Here is a 23691-nt window from a genome sequence, read left to right on the forward strand (position 1 = left end):
CACACACACACGCGCGCGCGCGCACACACACACGCACATCCCCGTCAGGTGTCCACACACACACACACACACACACACACGCACGTCCCCGTCAGGTGTCCAAACACCAGGTGTCCAAACACACACACATGCACGTGCACCTCCCCGTCAGACACGGTCTTTCACATTCTGAGAGATGAACACCCATGTATTTTTTAGATTAATACTAACAATGCTATGTCACTACTGAAATCAGAGTCAAGGAGGCCACAAGGCTGGGGGGCAGCCCAAGGTTTACAGAACTAACCCCCAGGTAATCAGCAAAATCCCGAAGGTAAGAAATGTGAACTTCAACTTCGTCAACAATTAAGACTTCTGCACATAAACCCAGAGACCACATAACCCTTCCAGTGGATCCTGAGTCAAATCACTTTAAAAAAATAAATTGGAGAGAAACAATCTGGGAGATTATAACACTGAATAGCAGCTGATGTTAAGGATTTGCAAAATATAATAATGACGACGTTGTTAAAGGTTCTGACTTTCCAGACATACCACTGGAAATGGAATGACCTAGACAGCGTCCACTCTACAAGTCAGTAGGGAGACTGGGCAGAGACAGCAGCAGCACAGCCATCCTGTAGGAGTGGGGACAGGGGGCTTCAGGGGTTCCTCTAGTCTCCACCAGACCAGCAGGCCTGGCTTTTTAAAGGAATCAGAGTTTGGTTTTGCTCTGCAATTTGTTCCCATTCGATCGGGGAACTTTCATTGTGGCTCTGGTCATAATGGTCATTAGCAGTAGCTGGACACAATTTATTTCTTCGAGATGAGATAAAGAGTCTGTGGATCACGTGGGCTAATTGTTAGTCTCATGGACTAGCCTTTCATTTCCCTCATCTTCTTTTGCTCCATATGAGTGGAGAACAATAGTTGTTAGGGGCCACTTAGAATAGAAGCTACTCACCAAACGAACCCCATATGCTTGTGAACTATTACACCAGCTAGCTAAGCTATCCCAGGAACCCTGGACCCAAGCTCATAGTAAAGCGATTCCACAGTTGTTTGGCTTTGTCTAGGAAGCCTCAGTAACTGTGGCCCTATTAAATAAAAAGGCATTTGCCTCTTTTCATGTTAGAGTCACACTGCGGGGGGTGGGGGTGGGGGGAACCCTCTGGGGAGATGGGCTCGTGGTGTTTTCAGGATAACCAACCCCTGCACAGCCTGATTCCTGACACACCCACTGAGAACACACACAACATACACACAGAATCCAAGCCCTTAGGGGGTCACACAACATACACACAGAATCCGAGCCCTTAGGGGTCACACGTTTATCTTTATGGTTACTGTTGTTAGGGTGTTTCCCAGGAGCAGCTGGTGAATTTGAACCACCAACCTTGCGGTCCAGTTCTTTATACCACAACACCACACCAGGACTCCGATCTTTAGAGCACACACCTCAGGCGGCAATTCTAACTCTTTCAGTACATTTCACAGATGCTAATCCCCAGGGCACAGTCTCAATCGGGAAGCATCATAACGGATTCATTATACCCAACGGTTGCATCTCACAAACAACACTGTCACACAGCATCTTTGTGCATAAATCTCTGCCTACAGTTCCAATTATGTCCTTAGGACAGACATTTTTAGAAGCCATAGGTCAGAAACACTTTTACAATGTTCATTTCCAAACAAGTTTACAGAAAATCTAACACTCCCACAAGAGATGCCTTTTTAAATGGTGTTAAAATGCACATTCGCAGAGAATTTTCCAAGTTGCTCCCCACCTCCCATATATCTTGGTTATCTTTTCTTATCAGTGCACATAGATGTTCTTCAGTAGCTGAGTGCTACTTCACTGTGTGGACCTAACACAACCAGTCTAATCCACATCATTCAAAAACGATCCAATTAACGTCCCAAATCTCATCCTTTAAGCAAGTATTCCTAGAAAACAAGTTCTTTAGCGGGGACTCAAGTCTTTATATTTTGTAAATTTGTAAAAGAAGCGCAGACAAGAACTTCAAACCTTAATAAAGGCTCTCCGGAGAATGAATGTCATTGATGACATCAGGGCAGCAACAAATTAATGACAAAACAAAAAAGAATAGATTTTAATGCTTTCCTCTTTCAGGACAGAGTCTGTCTTTAAACTAATTTATCATGAATTGGTAACTAAATATATAAGAATTGTATTAAGAGCGCACACAAAAAGCCAACAGGAGTTTTAGCAGTACCACCTAATAAGCTCTGGTAGCGTAGTGGTTACGAATCGGGCTGTGAACTGCAAGGTCAGCAGTCCGAAACTACCAGCTGTTCCACATGAGAAAGATGAGGCTTTCTGCTCCTGTAAAGATTTACAGCCTTGGAAACCCTGTACAGGGTCGCTATGGGTCGGGACCAACTAACAACATCAACCTAATAAGCAAACATTTCAAGCTAATCCAGCTACAGCATCTGTTTTTTAAACGTCTCTTTGAAAACAAAAATGGCTTAGCATGTGATTCAGACTCTATTACAATAGTTGATTTCAAAGGTCTCACTCAGGAGTCACCAGGCCTTACAATCTGGGTAAGAAGAGCCTGAGCCTCCGTGGACCTCCACCAACCCCCAACCCAGCAAAGGCTCATGGGGCGGCTTGCACTTCTCCAGAGAACATCACAACTTGGCGAGCTTTGACGGTCTGTGGAGGCACACAGCTGGCCCAGCTCAGTCACTGCAGTAAACAGCTTCTAGCCCAACTCCAGGTGACCTATACGAATATTACATGAAGGTGTACAATCCAGCTTCAAAACCCTACAAATGCAGAACTAGTGGATTAGTGTCTACAACTTCTGAACATGAGCCCTATGTATCCCTCCCAACAGTTAAGGACCATAATACCACGGTCCTTCCAGAAACCAACCTGAATGCTGTGGGCCCAGGTGGAGACAGTGAATCAGTCCACACTCACCCTAGTGGCCCAAAGGTTCTGAGACCTATGTTTACAGAATTTGTCATTTTGACAAGAAAAATCCAAACCAGGCTTTCTGATCACCGACAGCTCTAGAATAGTACAGACCAGCGGCTCCAGAACCTTCCTTATAATATGGAGCACCCAAGAAGAGGGAAGTCACGGTCACGAAGGACAAGGGACTGTGACACTGAACAGGTATTTGGAAACATTTCAAAGTTTACCACATTAGTTTAACACATACATTCCAACTGTCTAGCCCTGGTGTGGCACTACAGGATACGGTCAGGGATTCACAGCCAGCCATACCAGGGTATATCTTCCCCAGCATTCATCAATCCTCGGAAGCCCTATAAAGGGTCTCTCTGAGACAGCATGTCACAACCACCTGTAACTACAGAAAACAAATTCCTTCTGAGTTTATTCTGCATAACTAAGGACACAGAAAGCTACTTCTCTTGGTATTTTAACACTAACAATAAATACTTACTAAAATTAAATGCGTTACTACAGCATGTGAAGCCTACCTCAATAAAGCTGTCGTTAAATGAACAGTAACACTGAGAGATGGTGTGGTGGCAACTCTCTCCTGCATGTTCCTGGGCACATGAATTCCAATGGTACCATCCTGGAAGAGGGCACCCATGCCACATTCCAGTGCCCTGACACAGCCCTCCACAGACCTGCTGACAGGAGATGAGAAGGGCCAACACCTCCATGTCGCCCAGGAATCTTTTCCTCCCCTACCACACCACCATTGAGTCTACGCTGACTCTTGACAACGCCATCTGTGTTGGAGTACAACTGTGTCTACAGAGCAAATGAGTTTCCCATTCAGGGATGTCTACACATTTTGCTTTCTGACATTAGCTGCAATGGCTAGACCTTTTCTCTGAGGTGCCACTGGGGGGACCTGAAGCCCCAGCTTTCTATTTAGCAGCTGCACAAGCTCCTTCACCAGATGCCACACCAGGGTATATCTTCCCCAGCATTCATCAGTATAAAAATACATTCGTAAAAAAATTCTTTGCTGGTTCCCGGAATGTAGGAGGTGGAGTGAGGGGTGGGAGGGGAAGGTGGAGCACAGGGGAGAGAACAGACGCAGGAGAATCTGGGTGCTGAGGAGGGGGGCAGTACACAAGAAGGGGGAAGGAAATGGAAGAACAAGGCAGACTGGAGAACAGTTAGGCAGGTTTGCACGGGCTAAGTGGGACAGAGATAAATAATGATGGATGCACACCCTTGGAAAAATAGAACTCTGGGATACAGGGATTGAGGCATGGTTTGAATGGGCAAAAGGGGGGAAATAATGTTAAGAAGCTTGGCTGTCTTTTGAATATGGTTTCCCTTGCATCCCATTATAAAATAGACACTTGAGCAGGAGAGAAAGGAATAGCCAGAAATATCACCATAGAAAGCTTGTAGGCCTGTCTTAACTGATTGGAATACCTAAAATAGGGCTACAACGTGCCCAGTGAAGGAGGCTTCCTGCAGAGCCTTTGCATTTGCATGAGATCATAGGTGGAATCCTGAACCCCATCCAGAAATCTTCTGAGATGGGAAATCTCCACTTGAAAGAACCAGTAGACCAGCCTGGAGCGGCTAGAAGAACAGAAGATACTTCTTGAAAGAAAAACCAACAGGAAAAATACAAAACAATTAACAGTAGTCCAACTGACTACTACAAGAACAAGGAAGTTGCTAGCCCAGGAAACACCAAGGCAAGTGGTCGGGTCCCCTCAGGCCAAACCCCCTTCCCAGACTAAGACTCAGTGGGAATACACGCTCTGATTGGTGACCACGTTCATCACCGATAAGGGGAAGGGAGGGAAAAACAGCAATGAAGTTATGAGTTAAGTCCAACCAAATTCAATAGACGCCTGTGAACGCAGGTGGAGATCTGGTGGGCCAGCAGTGTGGCAAGACCTGGGCACTTCTGGGCCGAGAGTCAGTGACATGGCCACAAAGGACTAGAGTGGAGAGTGATGTGTCCAGCTGAGAAGAAGAGAGGGTATATGCACAAGAACACCCACACTTGCAGATAATACCCACTTGACCTGGCTTCAATGACTGGATGATTAGAGCTCAACCAGAAGAAAGAAGAAAGAGGAAAAACAGAGTAATCTGATACAATTTGATGAATTTGACCTACAACTCTGGATGCAGTAGCTCCAAAGAGGGAACAAATCTTTACAGCGAGGATCATTCCAACTCCATCCATACACAGAGTAGACAAGGATGGGCAACTTGGACATTGGCTACCCAAACTGGGGTGGGGGTGGGGGTGGGGGGGAAGGCCTACAAAGGCAAGAAGTGACTGGCTTACAAGCTTTCAAGAGGGAGCCTAGATCCAGATGGCACGGAGGAAGGTAGACTCTCCACTGAGTAGTATCCAATCTGTCTAGGCAGGGCTGATGAATGGAGATAGGGATATCACTCATGTGGTACAACAGCGAATAATTACTATCAGGACTGACTACGAGGGTTAGAAATGTAAAGGTAGATGTGTAGCCAAAGGAGGGGAGTGGTTGACTTTACAGTCCAGGAGCAGAGGTCCCTGGGACCATCAAGGGAGAAGATCAAAGAGTGGGACCCACCCAAAGAAGCAGCGACACCAGAGATGATGACACCGAGAGATGGAGCAGCTGAGAACTCTAGACTCATGGAGGAAGAGTGGATGTGTGCTGGCAGCTGAGGGAGCAGGCTTGCACAGGGTGTGACCTTTGGCTGTTTGAAAGACTGTATATTCATTCCTGAGTGTTTTGGTGCACATCCAAAAAAACCAACAAAAACAGAGGGAAGAGAAGCAAATATTGTTGCATGAGGAAGTATGCAGGAGAGGGAATTGTAATCATTGCAATGAAACAAATATGACAGGATGAGTCTAAAACTGATGTTCCCCCATGTAAACTATCACTCAATTCACAACAAAAAATTAAAAAAAAAAAAAAAAAACTAGTCTGATAATACCATGAATCAATGACCATACTGTGTTTAAGTGCCATCGAGTCGGTTCCGACCCATAGCAACCCTGTATAGGGTTTCCAAGGAGCAGCTGGTAAACTTGAACTGCCAACCTTGCAGTTCAAACGGCTTTGCAGTCTGGCGCATTAACCTACAGCGCCACACCAGGACTCCAATGACTATATATACACGGCTTTTATAGGCAGTTGTTGTCGTTAAGTGCTATTGAGCAGTTCCAACCCATAGCGACCCTGTATAGGATTTCCGAGGAGCAGCTGGGTGAGCCTAAACTACCGACCTAGCAGAGTTCAAACTGTCGAGCACATTAACCTAGAGCGCCACACCAAGACTCAATTGTTGGTGTTGTAATGTGCCGCAGAGTCAGTTCCGACTCATAGTGACTCTGTACGGGGTTTCCAAGGCTGTAAATCGTTAAGGAAGCAGAACACCTCATCTTTCTCCCTAGGAGCAGCTGGTAGTTTCGAACTGCTGGCCCTGAGGTTCGCAGCCCGATTGGTACCCACTATGCTGGCAGAGCTCCTTAGAAGGACACAAAACCCAAACCCTAAGCTGCTGCTGTCTAGTCAGTGCTGCCGCGCAGTGCCTGTTCAGGGACAGAAGAGAACTGGCTTTCATCTCCACGGAAGTCGACTTGCACATGGTGCTAAATCTGAACTGCTAACCTTTCAGATAGCAGCCACTCCTGTAACCACCGTGCCGCTGGGGTCCTGTAACCTGACAAAGCCACTTTGAAGACAATACAGCCTTGCAGAAGACGAACGTGTGCATCCCTATCAGCCAGCAATTCTTCTCAGGGACCCTAGATCAGCTCCAGCACATCTGCACCCAGAAACCAGTCAGGAATAGTCATCATACTGTTCAAACAGCAAAAAGCTAGAATCCGAGTCCAAATGTCCACAAAGAAAGAATCGAGACTTCCCAGACTATTGAAAAGGGTGGTAAAAATCAAGGATCACCAACCCTCCACTGCCATCAGGTTGGTTCCGAGTTACAGCAACCTTGTAAGAGGAAGTAGAACTGCCCCACAGGGTTCCCAGGCTGTTCACCTATCACAACTTTCAGCCTAACCCACCACTTCTCAACCAGGGCTCGCAAAACAAACTCTAATCTAAAACATGGGGACTCTGAAACACAGCAAGGTGTTAAAACTAGCTAGCTACATTATGAAACCATTTTGGTAAAGCTTGGAAACAAGAAAAACCTTGTTCAAGGAATCAGACAAGTATTTTAAAAAGGGAACTGAGGAAAACAGCTCAGGAGAGTGATGGGGTGGTAGAAACACAGGTGGCTGTGCTCAAGCTCCTGACTGGAATGGCAGGAAATCGGTGTCGGTTTTGAAACTGCTTCGTAACTTACATATACTACGTCACTCTTATTAGGCCAATGTATGGCTCTTCAAGGCAAAATGAAACTTACATCCAATTCGAAAAACAGGTCTCTTTCTTTACTTGCAATTTCATAATCTGCTCGGAGGGCCAAGTCGTGGATTTTGGTACATTCTCCTAAATCCATGCGCTGTAGGAAAGAAACAGAAAATTACACACCAACACCTACCCACTGTAGAAAGCACATGATATGACTTGGAATTCAAGTGTCACTAAAATAAGTAAAACTTCTCTGAATACGTACGAAAACTGAGAAAGAAAACAAGGCTGAACAGCTGTATTTCCATTTTACACCATGATTATAAAATACCTGAAATGAGTACATGTAACAACAGTGCAAAGAGGGCGTGTTTCTCTCACTGTTGTTGGTGGTGTTGCTAAGTGTCATCAAGTCGATTCCGACTCACAGCAACTGTGTATAGGGTTTTCAAGGAGAAGCTGGTGGGTTTGAACCACCAACCTTGACCACAAGTGCACTACACAGTCCCTATTTCCTTCTAGGACCAGAAATAACTGGACCACAATAATGAAAGCCACCATTAATTGACCTGCTCGTCAGTTTTAGTTTTGCATCAATTAGGTAAGAAGATCTAAACATTCCCAGCGCACGAAGAAATGATGAAAGAACAGATCACCAATGCCACCAACAAAAACTTAATAATTACTAGCGATGGCTGCTGCCCAAGGTACAGAGTCAAACCCAGGACAACAGAAGAGTAGACAGAGATCCTGGTTTGGCAATTACAAAACCATGTGATCCTTGGCTTTGTGCGATTCTCTGTAAATGGAGGGAATAAAGTAGAGTCACACCAGAGGATCAGCAACTCTGGCCACAGATGGCTCCATTTATCAGTTACAAAACTCTTGTACTAAACAGAACAATCTGATGGAAACAACCAAAGTGCCCATCAACAGATGATAAAATGTGGTCCCTGTGTACCAGGGACTGTTATTACTACGTCATGTAGAGAAACAGACAGTCCAACATGTGGATGAACCTGGAACACATCATTCTGAGTGAAGTGAGCCAGATACAAAAGGACACAGATGACGTAATCCCACTTACAGCAAGTATCTAGAATAGACAAATGTACCGGAGCAGTTTACTAGTGCTTTCCAGGGACCGAGGTAGGAGGAAGTAGCTGAGTCTCTGTTGAGGGTGATGAAAAACATTTGGAAATAATGTCAATGGCTGCACAGCATGGTAAGTATGATATTAACGTCACTGAATTGTACATTTTAAAAATGGTTAAAATAACAAGTACTTCACCACAATAAAATTAAAGCGCACACAAAAAGTGATCTGCAATATCAGAAAGGTACTAGTGTGAAGTCCTATTACATGTTCTAGTGCTATGTGGAATAGAGGAATATAGGGGTCTGGAGGCTTCTCCCACCTTTGGCCCGCTGTATGCCGATGCTCAGAATAACGGGTCACAGAGCAAACGGTAGCCAAACCCAAATTCCAACCAAGAGACACGCCCAAAGTTCAAGTCATCAGACAAAAGCACAAGTCAATGTTGTTGTTGTTAACTGCTGCTGAGTCGGGTTTCGTAGCTGGTTGAGTTTGAACCACCGACCTTGCAGTTCAAACCAACCCTGGGGTCCAGTGTTCATTGTACAGCGCCACAACCAGGACTCATGTCTATATAATCAGCAAAAAAATAAGGTTTAAGGAACTCTTTTAACTTCAAAATGTGTTTATGTTCAAAATCTATTTCAACCACTTCACATCAAATCCGACTCACGCTGCTGAGTTCCTGGGTCCCAGACTCCCAGACATCATTCTAAAGTAAAGGCAGGTTAAGTGTTGTTAAATGCCATGGAGTTGGCTGCGACTCAGAAAACACTATAAAGGGTTTCTGAGTCTGTAAATCTTCGTGGGAGCAGAAAGCCTCCTTTCTCCAGCAGAATGGCTGGGGGTGCCCAGTGCAGTGCTGATCCTACAGTACCATCAGGCAACCTCAGTGTAGCTCACGGACACTGATCACATAGGACACCAAGAAAATGGACAACAGTGGTTTCACCCAAGGTGCAGCCGTGACTGTCACCCGTGTGAAGCTGACAGTGTTCATGACATCAACCTGTTAAGTCCCTGGTTCTGTTCTTTAAATAGATCTCACAGATGACCCCAAGCGCTCTAGCGGAAAAGCGAAGAGTAGCTGCCAGAAGACATGCTTAAAAACGAATGAAAGCCGATCCGATACTAGAAACGGGCTATTCACTTCCTCTCTAAAAACTCCAGCTATTGTTAGTGTTTGTGGTGTTAAGGACCATCAAGTCAGTTCTGACTCATACTGACCCTGTGGAGCACGGGTGGGAACAATCATTTGGTCTGGTCCTGCCAAGACAACCGCAGTTCCAGTCATCATGTTGTTGTTGTTCAGTGCCATCAAGTCAGTTCCAACCCACAAGAACTCTGTACAGGGTTTCTGAGGAGCAGCCAGCTGGGGAGCTTGAATCGCCTACCGTGTGATTCAAACCAACTGTGCAGTCTAGATCATTAACCCGCAGTGCCACATGAAGACTCCATGTCATTACATTGTTGTCATGTGCCGTGGAGACAGTTCCAACTCCTAGCGACCCTGTACAGGGTCCGAGGCTGTAAATCTTTACGGGAGCAGAAAGCCTCATCTTTCTCCCATGGAATAGCTGATAGTTTAGAACTGCTGACCTTGCAGTTCGCAGCCCAATTCGTAACCACTACGCTATTAGGGGTGAGTTAATTAAATGTTTGACTGAATATAGCAGGCTAACTTTTCAAGTTGACAATTTTATATGGCCCATGACTATTATCTACCACTCATCTGTCAGTCTGTCGTACTGTGGTGGCCTGTGAATTGGTGTAATTCTGGAAGCTATGCCACGGGTATTTTAAGTACCAGCGGAGTCACCCACGGTGGGCAGGTTGCAGATGAGTTTCCAGACAATGACGGACTAGGAAGAAGGAGAGACGAACCACTTCCAAATATTTAGTCACTGAAAACCTTATGAATAACAGAGAAACACTGTCAGCTATGGTGCCGGAAAATGAGCCCCTCAGGTTGGAAGGCACTCAAAATGCCACTGGGGAAGAGCTGCCTCCTCAAAGGAGAGTTGACAGTGATGACTGACGTGAATGGAGTAAAGCCCGTGGGACCTTCATTTGCTGATGGGGAACAACTCAAAATGAAAAGAAACAGCTGTAAACATCCATTAATAATCGGAACATCTAAGGCATTAGTAAATGGAAGTGGACTGGTATTGGCCATTCTGAATCTGACAACAAGGTTAACTATGCCAGGAACGACAAACTGAAGAGGAATGGCGTTGCATTCATTATCAATAAGAACATATCAAGATTAGTCATGAGGTACAACGCTGTCTGTGATAAGAAAATATCCATGCGCCTACAGGGAAGACTAGTTCATATCACTATTATTCAAATTTACGCACCAATCACACCAGTGAGGATGAAATAGATGAATTCTATCAACTTCTTCAATCTGAAATCGATCAAACATACAATCAATATGTATTGATCATTACTGGTGATTGGAATACAAAGGTTGGAAACAAAGAGGAAGGATCAGTAGTTGGAAAATATGGCCTTGATAAAAAATGATGCTGGAGATTGCATGACAGAACTCTGCAAAACCAATGATTTGTTCATTTCAAATACCTTCTTTAAACAGCATAAGAGACGATGATGCACATGGATCTCACCAGCTAGAATACACAGAAATCAAACTGACTACATCTGTGGAAAGAGACGGAAAAGCTCCGTATCATCAGCTAAAACAAGGCCAGGGGCAGACTGTGGAACAGACCATCAATTGCTCATATGCAAACTCAACTGAAGCTCAAGAAAATGAATACAAGTCCATAAGAGTCAAAATATGACCTTGAATGTACCCCACCTAAATCTAGAGATCATCTGAAGAACAGATTTGATACATTAAACACTAAAGACTGAAGACCAGAGGAGCTACGGGATGACATCAAGAACATCATACAGGATGAAAGCAACAGGTCATTAAGAAAACAAGAAAGAAGGAAAAGATCAAAATGAATGTCAGAAGAGACACTGATTCGCCCGGGAACCATCAAGGCAAGTGGTAGGGTCTCCTCAGAGCAAACCCCCTTCCAAAACTAAGACTCAAGGGGCATACACGAGCAGGTATGTGGTCCGGCAGGTGACCACGTTGGTCACCAATAAAGGGAAGTGGGGGAGAAACAGCAATAAAGTTGTGAGCTAAGTCTGACCACATTTGATAGACTCCTGTGAACCCGGGTGGAGACACCTGATTGGCCAGCAGTATGGCGAGACCTGGGGACTCATGGGCTGAGAGACAATGACATGGCCACAGAGGACTAGAGTGGAGAGTGAAACCTCTAGCTGTATGAAGTGAGGGGTGATACATAAGAACAACCATACTTGCAGATAATACCCACTTGACCTGGCTTCAATGGCTAGATGATCAGAACTCAACTAGAAAAAGAAAGAAGAGGAAAAAAAGAGTAATCTGATACAATTTGATGAAATTGACCTATACTTTTAGAAGCAGTAGCTCAAAAGAGGGAACAGATCTTTATAGCGAGAATCATTCCCACCCCCTCAGTACATAGGATTGACAGAGATGGGCAACTTAAGACATTGGCTACCCAAAAGGGGGGGGGGGGGGGAAGGGGGAGCATACAAAGGCAAGAAGTGACTGGTTTACAAGCGGGAGTCTAGTTCCAGAAGGCACGGAGGAAGGCAGAATCTCCACTGAATGGTTTCCAAGCTGCCTGGACAGGGCTGATGAAAGGAGATGGGGTAAGACTCTTGCAGTACAAGAGTGAATAATTGCTATCAGGACTGACTTGTGAGGGTTGGAAACGTAAAGGTAGACATTCTGTAACAAAAGGAGGGAAGTGGTTGATTTTGCAGTCCAGGAGTGGAGGTCCCTGGGACCATCTAGGGAGAAGAAGATCAAAGACTTCGGTATGGACTGCATCTCAATGCAAATAAAACCAATAAACAACGTTCTCATCAATGGAGAAAAGACTGAAGATTGAAGACAATGACCTCATCGTTCTTGGCTCCACCATCAACACTCACGGAAGCAGCAGTCAAGAAATCAAACAATGTAGTGCATTAGGCAAATCTGCTGCACAAGACCTTTTTAAAGTGTTGAAGAGCAAAGATGTCAGCTTGAGGACTACAGTGCACCTAACCCAAGCCATGGTTTTTCAATAACCTCACATGCATGCACATTTGAGTTATAATGTTGCAGATTATTAAAAGTACCACGGGCTGCTAAAAGAACAAACAGATCTGTGTTGGAAGAAGTACAGCCAGAGTGCTCCTTGGAGGCCAGGATGGCCAAACTTTGTCTCTCATACTTCGGCCATATTGTCAGGAAGGACCAGTCTCTGGAGAAGGAGATCGTATTTGGTAAGGTGCAGGGTCAGAGGACACAAGGAAAATCCCCGAGAGATGGACTGGCAAAGTGGCAGCAATTGTGAGGCTGGTCCAGGACCAGGCAGTGTTGAGTTCTGCTGTGCACAGAGTCGCTATGAGTCGGTACTGACGCGTTGGCACCGAACAACCACTGTTGTAAATTTTGGCAGAAAAAAGGTTCCCCACTGTTACTGTAGAGGGTTTCTGAGAATCAGTTGATGGGTTTGAACTGTCAACCTTGTGGTTCACACACAGTTCAGTGCTTACCCCACAGCACCACCCCAGGAATCCAATGTTGATATCGTTGGTGGTGCAATTCCAACTGACCTTGCAGTCTAGCGCGCCCACAGCGCCAGGAAACGATCTAAGACGTAAAATTCTCTGCTGTCCTCCTTGACAGGAAACCTCTTCACAAGCACCCCTTCACTATACAGCAGCTAGAGAACAAGTCTGGGTCCATGATTACTTTCAGCTCTGCCAAATCCACAGGGAGATTATGGCCAGTCCTAATATGGAGCAAAGCTAAACTACAACACTTAGATCAGAGAATGACATTACCCTCTGATGATCTGATACCATGGACAGAAAAAGGCACTAAAGACGCATGACTTCCAGCTCTCCTTGCTCATCACTTACTCAGGAGAGATGATTTACTATGATTCCACTATTAATAGAGAAGGAGTTTTACAAAGATCACCCACCACCACTTTAAGATTTCTTACATTCTACGGAGTCCTGGCATGGTGCCATAGGATAAGCACTGAACTGCCACTCCTCAGAAACCCTACATGGGTTGCTATGAGTTGGAACGGACTAGATGGCACTTTAACAACAACCACCACTTCATAGACTAGACATACGATCCACTCATTTTAAGGTTTAAATGCACTGTTTTCTTGACATTTGTTGTTGTTGTTGTCAGGTGCCATCGAGTCGGAACCAACTCATAGCGACCCCATGCACAGCAGAACGAAACAATGTCCGATCCTGGGCCAACCTCACTACCGCTGCCACACTTGAGTCCATCAATGATGCCACCTGGCTGATCCATCTCGTTGGGGGTCTTCCTCTTTTTCTCTGACCCTCCACCCTACCCAGCATGACATCCTTCTCCAACGATTTTTCTTGAAATAGGGACCTAAATAAAACTACAAAATCAGTGCCATCCCCAAGTGTTTTTTAAAAACCTGAAACCTTGGGAGAAAATGCACTTTGCTAGATCAAAAGTCTAATGTCCATTTAACCTAAAAAACAAAGAATCAGAGGTTGACCCGAAGCAATTTGCTTGCTAAGGACAAAGCAAAAGTACTTCCAGCTGTGACTCCCCCAATAAAGATGGCTTTACAAAAAACCTGACAACTTCAGACAGAATTTGGTATCAGACAGACTGGTGAGGCGCTATAGGACAAGCAATGGGCTGCTAACCACAAGGACGATACTTCAAACCCACCAGTCGCTCCTGGGAAACCCCATACAGGATCACTATGAGTTGGAACTGACTCGTCCACACAGAACAAACATAAAATGTCACCACATGACTGTAACCTTTCATTTGAGGAGTAACAGGTTACTTCTGTCTCTTGAAGGAAAACAGAATTCAAGCTGAAAAACCTTCACTGCCCACACAGCATCCATGTCTGAGCATTCACAGATCCCCAAAATGCACCTACCGTCCCAGCCAAGATGTCATGAGGGCAGCAGTCCAGAAGGTGACTCTTGCAGACACGGTCATCTGTAAACTTGACCCTCTGTCTGGTTTCATCTCCTGAAATTCATGTGCGGTTTTAAATAAGACAATATTACCACAGTAACACAAAGGATATCTGGTACAAAACTTCACCGGGATTTGCAGACTACCATTCCTCTGTTCTCCCTAATAGACCCTGAAAAACTTAACTAAAGACATGGACAAGTGCAAAAGAATCCATATTTTTCTGATACTGAGCATATCATGAAGAAATAGACTTAATGAGATCTGACTCCATCATTGTGCAAAGGAATTCAGAGAGTCAGAAGTACAAGGCTAACAAGCACAAAAAGGCCATTAATCCCACATATACATGTGGGGGGGGGGAATGATATCAAAACCCATGTTAATCGGAGGGCCACGAATCACCACATATGCCTTACAGCTAGTATTTTCTACCAACACAAGCTTTTTATTAATCTCATCTTTTTAACGGACAATTGCATAGAAGTGTTTTGCCCAGAACTACATGAAGAAAGCTTCCGAAGTTCACCTGTTAAATTATCTATACCTACTCTTCCTATCCCCATTTTGCCCCCACCTTAAAAAAAGAAGAATTGGCACCTGGGAGTCACTTCTATCAAGACAATAAAAAAATAAAAAAAGGGGGGAGGGTGGGGAGCAGAAAGGAACTAGGTCAGTTAATACACACTGTGAGTTCCAACACATACTGTACCCATCTGCATTCTTCAAGACCTCAGCTGCAGAATTTTATGCCCGCTGTTGAAAAGTTTTAAAGGAAAAGTTTTCTTGCCCACACCTGCAGTAAGGAAGTCAGGGGAATGATACATAAAAGTAAAGGCAAAGTGGTTCGTGACAAATTCTAAAGCTAACCTCTGTATATGACACAGAGCTGTGTAACACTAAAGGAGGAAGAGATTTTAGGGTTTGCAAGCATCCAGGATTAATGTAGTGTCTTTTTTATTGAAAATGTTTTCTTTCTAAACTACACTTTTAAAGTTACTTGTGAAAAAAAGCAAACACTTTTTTGTTATAACAGCTTAGAAATTGGTTGTGACTCACGGCTCGATGAACATGAGGCTTTTCTGCAACTCCCTTGCAGATTGATGTAGGCAGGCAAAGATACACTGAACCTTTATAAATAAAATAGAGGGGCCACAATTGTTCAGTTTGTATGAAATAAAAATATGGGAAGCAATTCAAAAGCAACTCAATATACAAAGAAAGCTAAAAAGCACTTATTCACCTATGAAAATAAAGTGCAAAAAGTCTGCACATCCCTGCAATGAGCCAGTGTGATCTTAAAACTTCATTACTTCCGTCGAAAAAGGAAACACCACAGAGGTATAGCAAGCGCTGTCTCCTGAGACCACCTTTCCTCCCTACGGTGCAACCTACCTAACAACGGCCAATCGCTGGCTACAGAGGTTGTCCTGGGGGGCTGGGGGGGGGCGGGGAAGGACTCTGCTGGGACCCACGTGAGACAAGCTCCAGGTACCACTCCCCTTGCAAAGGTACACAGAACGGTGCAGCGTCCCGAAGCCCATCCGGCTCCCTCGGGTACGAAGTACTCCGCCACCTGGCTGCCGGCGAACCGGAGCCTGCGCGGGCTCCCCTGGGTCACAGAGGAGCCACGGCGCCGGCCGAGGAAGTCGCGGAATGGTAGGTAGGGAATGGGCTGCAGCCCCGCCAAAGGCTCGGGCTCCGAAGGAGGAGCCCGGCCCGGAAAGGAAGCCGGCCGCAGCAGCGGCCGCCTCCGAGGCGCAAACAAAGGACCGGCGCCTGTGCTGGGCGCGCGGGGAGGGGAGCGACGCCGGCGCAAGCGCAGACGCAGACGCTCGGCGGCCCCAACCTCCGGCCGCCCGGCGGCCTCGCTTCGCTCCCACCCGAAGTCCCTCGCCTGGCCGGCCTTCCGGACTCACCGTCCCGAGCCGTGCCCATGAGCTGGTCCAGCAGTGCTCGCATCTGCGCCTGGGCGGACATGGTGGCCGGCGTGGACGGCGGAGGCTGCCGCAACAGCTTTTCAGGGCGGCGGCAGCGGTAACGACGTGAGCTGGTCGCGTCCGCCTCGAGTCGGCTAGATTCCTTCCCGCCGTGAGGGACGTCGGGAGGAAGTACGCGGGACCGACGCGGGGTCTTCTGGGAAATGAAGTTTATTCAGGTGAATGGGTGGTTCCCTTAATAGGGTTTCCGCTTAAGCCTTTGTGGAGTATGGTGCCTTTGATGAAATCCTGAGCCCCACCCAGAACCCTCAGAAGTGGGCCATTCCCAATTGAAAAAACGTGCAGACCAACCTGGAATGACTAGAGGAAGAGAAGCTACTTCTTGAAAGAAATGGTGTGGGGCATTGGGGGCGGCGGGGAGGCATATCAAGCAAGCTGTTTGCCTTAGACCCATCAAGGCATATGAAAAGTTAGCCCATCAGGGTAAGCCCCTTTCTAAGACTGAAAATCAAAGGGAACACACGAACAGTCTTGTATGCTTACTGGTTACCACCCTGCTCAACTTGTGAGTGGAAGTGGGGAAAATACAGCAATGAATATATGGGCTGAGTTTGGCCATGTTTTGTAGATACCCGATGACCTTGAGATGAGAGAAAAGAGGACGGGCTGGCCAGTTTGAAGTTCAGGGAGATGCGTGAACGCCCAAGTCCAAGGACACTGACCTAGCCATTAAGGGCTTGAGTTAAGAGTGAAGAGGCCAGCTGAACTGAAGTAGGGGGAGCCAGGTGAGAATTCCCAAACTTTCAGATTTGTTGCTGGTGGTGGTGTTATGTGCCACGGAGTTGGTTCTGACTCATAGCAACCCTGTATGGGGTTTGCGAGGCTGTAAATCTTTACTACGGGAAAAGAGAGCCTCATCGTTCTCCCGCAGAACAGCTGGTAGGTTCGAACTGCTGACCATGAGAAAATTTGCAGATAGTACCCAATTAACCTAGGTTGATGACTTGCTGACTGAAACTCAATCAGATGACGATAAAGAAGTATGATACAGGGAGCAAGCATAAATTGCTACAGCTTGATAAACTGGATGAAGTGGGCCAAACATTCCAACCGAAAGGGAAGGATTCTTCACATCGAGGGACTACTAGTAGAGGCTCTAGATGCATCACACGCTCTGGGAAACTGCGGGTCTGGGTGTCTCAGGGAGCGGAACCAAAATCCCAACCCCAATATTACTCCAGACCCCAAGTGTTCAATTTCTCTATTTTACTGATGCTGAAGAATTGGATCCACTATAAATGGGGTTGTGGTGTTGTGTGCCATGGAGTGGGTTCTGACTCATAGCAACTCTGTATAGGGTTCCGAGAGTGACTGGTGAGTTGGACCTTGCAGTTGGTTGGCCAGTAGTTATCCTACAATGCCACACCAAGGTTCCTAGTCAACATTGTTCAGTGCCATCAAGTCGATGCCAACTCATAGCAACCCTGTATAGGGTTTCCAAGAAGCAGGTGGTGAGTTTGAACCGATACCTTCTGTTCAAACCAACCTTGTGGTCCAGTGCTTATCCTGTAGTGCCACACCAGGACTTAGAAAATAAATTCCATGTTTTCCATGAAACCATGAACATTATCAGTTTTTCAATATGTGAAATGGGAATTCTAATGGTGCCTCTGGTATGACTTTTTAAAATCTTTTATTGTGAATTGAGTGTTTTACAGAGAAGATTATCAATTTTACATTCAATAAACCATATACTTTGTTTCATTACAATGATTGCAATCCCCTCCGTGTACCATCGGTTACGTGCATTTACCTCCATTCTCTTTAACCCTTGAGTTCCTCACTGTGTCTTCTTCTACTACTTTCATCTTCCTGTGCCAACCTCCCCCTCTTGTTGTATCTTGCCCTCCCCATTACCCAAGTTAACATGTGTGGTACTGCAGGATAATGCGCTGGACTGCAATGCCAGTTTGAACCACAAGGTCGACAGTTCACACCCACCCGCTGCTTCCCTCCCATCCCTGGTAACCATCATAGTATGTTTCTTTTATCAAGAAAACCTCTTATTCACTTTTTACAACAGTGGTCTCATTCAATATTTGTCCCTTTGCAATTGACTAATTTCACTCGGAATAACGTCTTCCGGGTTCATGCATGTTCTTAGGTGTTTCACAGATTCATCATTATTTTTCAGTGTTGCTGAAAGTTTGCTTTGCACAAAGTTTGTTGCACAAAGTTCCATTATGTATATGGACCAAAGTTTGTTTAGGAACCCTGGTCGCTTAGTGGTTTATGAGTTAGGCCGTTGTTGTTGTTAGCTACCATCGAGTTGGCACCGACTAGTAGCGACCGTATGCACAGCAAAACGAAACAATGTCCGATCCTGGGCCAACCTCACTACTGTTGCCACACTTGAGTCCATCAATGCTGCCACCTGGCCAATCCATCTTGTTGGGGGTCTTCCTCTTTTTCTCTGACCCTCCATCTTACCAAACATGATATCCTTCTCCAGCGACTGTTCCCTCCTGACAATATGTTCAAAGTATGAGAGACGAAGTTTGACCATGTTGGCCTCCAAGGGGCACTCTGGCTGCACTTCTTCCAAAACGGATCTATTGGTTCTTTTGGCAGCCCATGGCACTTTCAATATTCTCCTCCAACACCACAACTCAAAGGCGTCAATTCTTCTATGGTCTTATTCACTGTCCAGCTTTCACATGCATATGAGGTTATTGAAAATACCATGGCTTGGGTCAGGCGCACCTTAGTCCTCAAGCTGACATCTTTGCTCTTCAACACTTTAAAAAGGTCTTGTGCAGCAGATTTGCCTAATGCAATACGTCATTTGATTTTTGACTACTGCTTCCATGAGTGTTGATGGTGGATCCAAACAAAATGAAGTCTTTGATAACTTCAATCCTTTCTCCATTTATTATGATGTTATTTACAGATTCAGTGCTGAGGATTTGTGTCTTCTTTATGTTGAGGTGCAAGCCATACTGATGACTACAGTCTTTGATCTTCATCAGTAAGTATTTTAAGTCCTCTTCGCTTTCAGAAAGCAAAGTTGTGTCATCTGCATATTACAGGTTGTTAATGAGTCTTTCTCCAATCCTGATGCCACATTCTTCTTCATGTAATCTAGCTTCTCAGATTATTTGTTCAGCATACAGATCGAATAAGTATGGTGAAAGAGTACAACCCTGGCACACACCTTTTCTGATTTTATAACGTTTGGTGTCCCTTGTTCTGTTGGAATGACTGCCTATTAGTCGATGTACAGGTTCCTTATGCGCCTAATTAAGTGTTCTGGAATACTCACTCTCTTCAATGTTGTCCATACCTGATCATGATGGACACAGTTGAAAACCTGTGCATGAAGTGTGCCCTTTGGACATTTAAATGAATATATATTTTTCTTTTTTGTATGTGTATATCAGCTATTTTTGCTTTGTTGATTTGTGAAAAATAAAATGTAAAAGGGAAGCCAAAGAGAGGAAGCAGGAAAACCTGTTGCAGGGAGGGGATTGTAATCATTTAGATGAAACAAAACGTGTGATTGGTTGGAAGTACAGCTGATGATCTTGTCTGTTAACCGTCACTCAATTCACAATAAAAACTTAAAAAAGAAAAGAAAGCCTTTGCGTAGTCAATAAAGCACAGGTAAACGTCTTTCTGGTATTTGCTGCATTCAGCCAAGATCTATCTGAAGTCAGCGATGATATCCCTCATTCCATGTCCTCATCTGAATTCAGCTTAAACCTCTGGTAGTTCCCTGTCAACGTACTGTTACAGCCGTTTTTGAATTATCTTTAGCAAAAGTTTACTTGCATGTAATATTAATGATATTGTCCAATGATTTCTACATTCCATTGTGTCATTCTTTGGAATAGGCACAAATATGGATTTCTTCAATCAGTTGGCCAGGTGCAGTCTTCCAAATTTCTTGATGAGTGAGTGCCTCCAATGCTGCATCAGTTTGTTAAAAGATTTCAATTTGTAGTCTATCAATTCCTGGAGCCTGGTTTTTTGCGAATGCCTTTAGTGCACCTTGGACTTCTTCCTTCAGTATCGCTGGCTCTTCATCATATACTGTCTCTTGAAATGGTTGAACATCGGCCATTTCTTTTAGGTACCGTGACTGTATGTATAATTTCCATCTTCTTTTGATGTTTTCTGCATCATTCAATATTTGGGCCATAGACTCCTCCAATAGTTCAAGTCAAGGCTTGAATGTTTTTCCTCAGTTCTTTCAACTTGAGAAACGCTGAGCGTGTTCTTCCCTCTGGGTTTCTAACTCCAGGTCTTTGCACATTTCATTTTACCACTCGACTTTGACTTTTCCTCCTGCCCTTTGAAATTTTCTGTTTAGGGCGTTTCCTCCTCATTTCTTCCATTTGCTTTATCTGAAAGCAAGTTTCAGTCTCTTCTGACATGTTTTGGTCTTTTCCTTTTTCCTTGCCTTCTTACTGACTTTTTTCTTTCTTCCTGCGTGGTGTTCTTGTTGTCAATCCACAACTCTTCTGGCCTTTGGTCATTAGTGTCTAATGCATCAAATCTGCTCTGGAAATGATCTCTAAATTCAGGTTGCGATGTTGTTGTTAGGTGCCATCAAGTCTATACCGACTCATAGCTATCCTATGCACAACAGAACGAAACACTACCCGGTCCTGGGCCAACTTCACAATTGTTGCCATGCTTGAACCCATTGATGCTGCCCCTTTGCCATTCCATCTCTCTGGGGGGTCTTCCTCTTTTTCTCTGACCCTGCACCCTGCCAAACATGATATCCCTCTTCAGTGACCGGTCCCTCCTGACAATATGTCCAAAGTCTGAGAAACGAAGTCTGGCCATCTTGGCCTCCAAGGAGCGCTCTGGCTGTACTTGTTCCAACACAGATCTGTTGGTTCTTTTGGCAGCCCATGGCACTTTCAATATTCTTCTCCAATACCATAACTCAAATGCATCAATTCTTCTATGATCTTCATTATTCACTGTCCTACTTTTGCATGCAAATTCAGGAGGGATTTGTTTAAGTTCATATTTTGGCTCATGAGGACTTGTTTTCATTTTCTTCAGCTTCAGCCTAGACTTGCATATGAGCAATTGTTGGTCTGTTCCACAGTCTGCCCCTGGCCTGGTTTTTGCTGATGATATGGAGCTTTTTCACATATAAAGTCAATTTGATTTCTGTGTATCCCATCTGGTGAGGTCCACAAATTATAGGTATTTGCAATGAAGTCATTAGTCTTGCAAATTCTATCATGTGATCTCTAGCATCATTTCTATCACCAAGGCCATATTTTCCAACCTTTGCTTTCCAGTTGCCAGTAATTATTAGTACATCTTGATTGCATGTTGATGGTAGACTTCTTCAATTTCTTCATCACTGGCTTTAGTGGTTGGTGCATAAATTTGAATAATAGTGATATTACCTGGCCTTCCTTGTAGGCATATAGATATTATCTCTTCAAAGACAGCCTCATACTTCAAGATTGACCTTGGAATGTTTGTTTCGATGATGAATGTTACACCATTCCTCTTCAGTATGTCATTCCCAGGGTAGGAAACCATGTGACTGTCCGAATCAAAATGGCCAACACCACCAGTCTTGGTGTGGTGGGAAAGGATAAGCACTGGACTAAGGTTGACAGTTCAAACCCACCAGTCCCTCCTTGGAAACGCTATACAGGGTTACTGACTTGATGGCACCTAACAACAGTGTCTAGGGTACTCATGTCTATGTATTGCATCTCATTTTTGAGAATTCCAATTTTCCCAGATTCATACTTCTTACATTCCAAATTTCAATTATTAATGGATGCTGGCAACTGTTCCTCTCATTTTGAGCTGTGCTCCATCAGCCAATCAAGGTCCTAAAAGCATTACTGTATTTGCGTCATCACTGTCAACTCTGAGAAGTTGAGGAGGCAGCTCATCGCCAGTTATAATTTGAGTGTCTTCCAACCGGAGGGGCTCATTTTCTAACACTGTATCTAACACTATTCTAGTATTAATAATGTTTCAATATCTAATATTCTGGTGCTAGCTGACAGTGTCCCACTTCTGTTAATAAGATTTTCAGTGGCTAAACATTTAGAAATTGTCCTCCTCTCCTTCCTACTCTGTCTTAGTTTGGAAGCTCAACTGAAACCTGTCCACCCTGGGTGACCCTGCTGGTATTTAAAATACACATAGCATAGCTTTTATCATCACTACAATACGACAAACTGACAGATGACTGGTAGGCAATGAACGTAGGTGTGTAGATCTGGTTGTATCGCTACTTATTTCTTTCTTTCTTTCTTTTTTTAATGTTTTATTGTGAATTATGTGATAGTTTACATGGGAGAACATTAGCTACTTATTTCTTGAGGGATTGATGCATCCTATGGCCGCGCTAATGGAGAGGTCGGTGGCTGAACGATGTGCGAGAACTGCGCAGACCTGGTGAAGATATTAAATGAAACCCAGACCATAGAGCAGTGGGGTGAGAGGTGTCTGGAGACCAGGTCGACGAGGGGACACTGCCTAGCGGGAAGAGACTACAGTGGCCAGCCAGGCTGTCCTACTTATCCCGGATGCAAGGGCACCGTCCCAGCCTAGCCGTTGGATCGTGGCTTTGATGCGGGGTCGACCAACTTAGAGACCCACAAGCGCACCCAAAGCGTCTCACTACAACCCAGTCACCCTTACTGCGCTTCCGCCTCTTGAGTGACGCGACATCCGAGGACGGAAATCCCATCTTTGAGCCGGACTTAAGGGCCATAGCACAAAGAGATTCGTATTTAACAGTGACCACACAACCGCCACTCATCTGTCTGTCGTGTGGTGGTGGTTTGAATTGCTGTGATTCTGAGGACTATGCACCGGTATTTTAAATAACCAACAGGGTCACCCATGGTGGACAGGTTTCAGATGAGCTTCCAAACAAAGACAGACTAGGAAGAAGGAGTGACAAACTACTTCCGAATCGCTAGTCACTGAAAACTATGAATAGCAGAGAAATGCTGTCAGATACAGGACCGGAAGGTGGGAAGGCACTCAGAATGCCACTGGGATAAAAAAATGCCTCCTCCAAGTAGAGAAAAGCTCACAGAACCTTCATTTGCTAATGGGCCAATAAAAATGAAGAGAAACAGCTGTAAATATCCATTGAAAATCGGAGCATGGAATGTACGAAGTATGAATCTGGGAATATTGGAAGTTGTCAGAAATGAAATGGAACGCATCAACATTGATATCTTAGGCATTAGTGAGCTGAAATGGACTGGTATTGGCCATTTTGAATCTGACAACCACATGGTTTA

At 44.8% G+C, this 23691-nt stretch overlaps 1 protein-coding gene across 2 annotated transcripts in view; it reads right to left on the reverse strand.

Moving 5' to 3' along the window:
- LUC7L (LUC7-like (S. cerevisiae)) overlaps positions 1–16496 on the reverse strand; it is a 28331-nt gene extending 11835 nt beyond the window's left edge. The window contains exons 1-3 of one of the 2 annotated variants that reach the window (XM_006873825.1): positions 16361–16421; positions 14401–14495; positions 7337–7435 (exon numbers count right to left, since the gene is read on the reverse strand). In XM_006873825.1, coding sequence (XP_006873887.1) covers positions 7337–7435; positions 14401–14495; positions 16361–16421 — 255 coding nt within the window. Of the gene's footprint in view, positions 1–7336; positions 7436–14400; positions 14496–16360 lie in introns of both variants that reach the window. The other variant, XM_006873826.1, reaches the window with a different exon arrangement.
- Between the last annotated feature and the right edge of the window lie 7195 nt (positions 16497–23691).

Source organism: Chrysochloris asiatica, unplaced genomic scaffold, assembly GCF_000296735.1.
Source record: "Chrysochloris asiatica unplaced genomic scaffold, ChrAsi1.0 scaffold00257, whole genome shotgun sequence".
Classification (NCBI taxonomy): Eukaryota; Metazoa; Chordata; class Mammalia; order Afrosoricida; family Chrysochloridae; genus Chrysochloris; species Chrysochloris asiatica.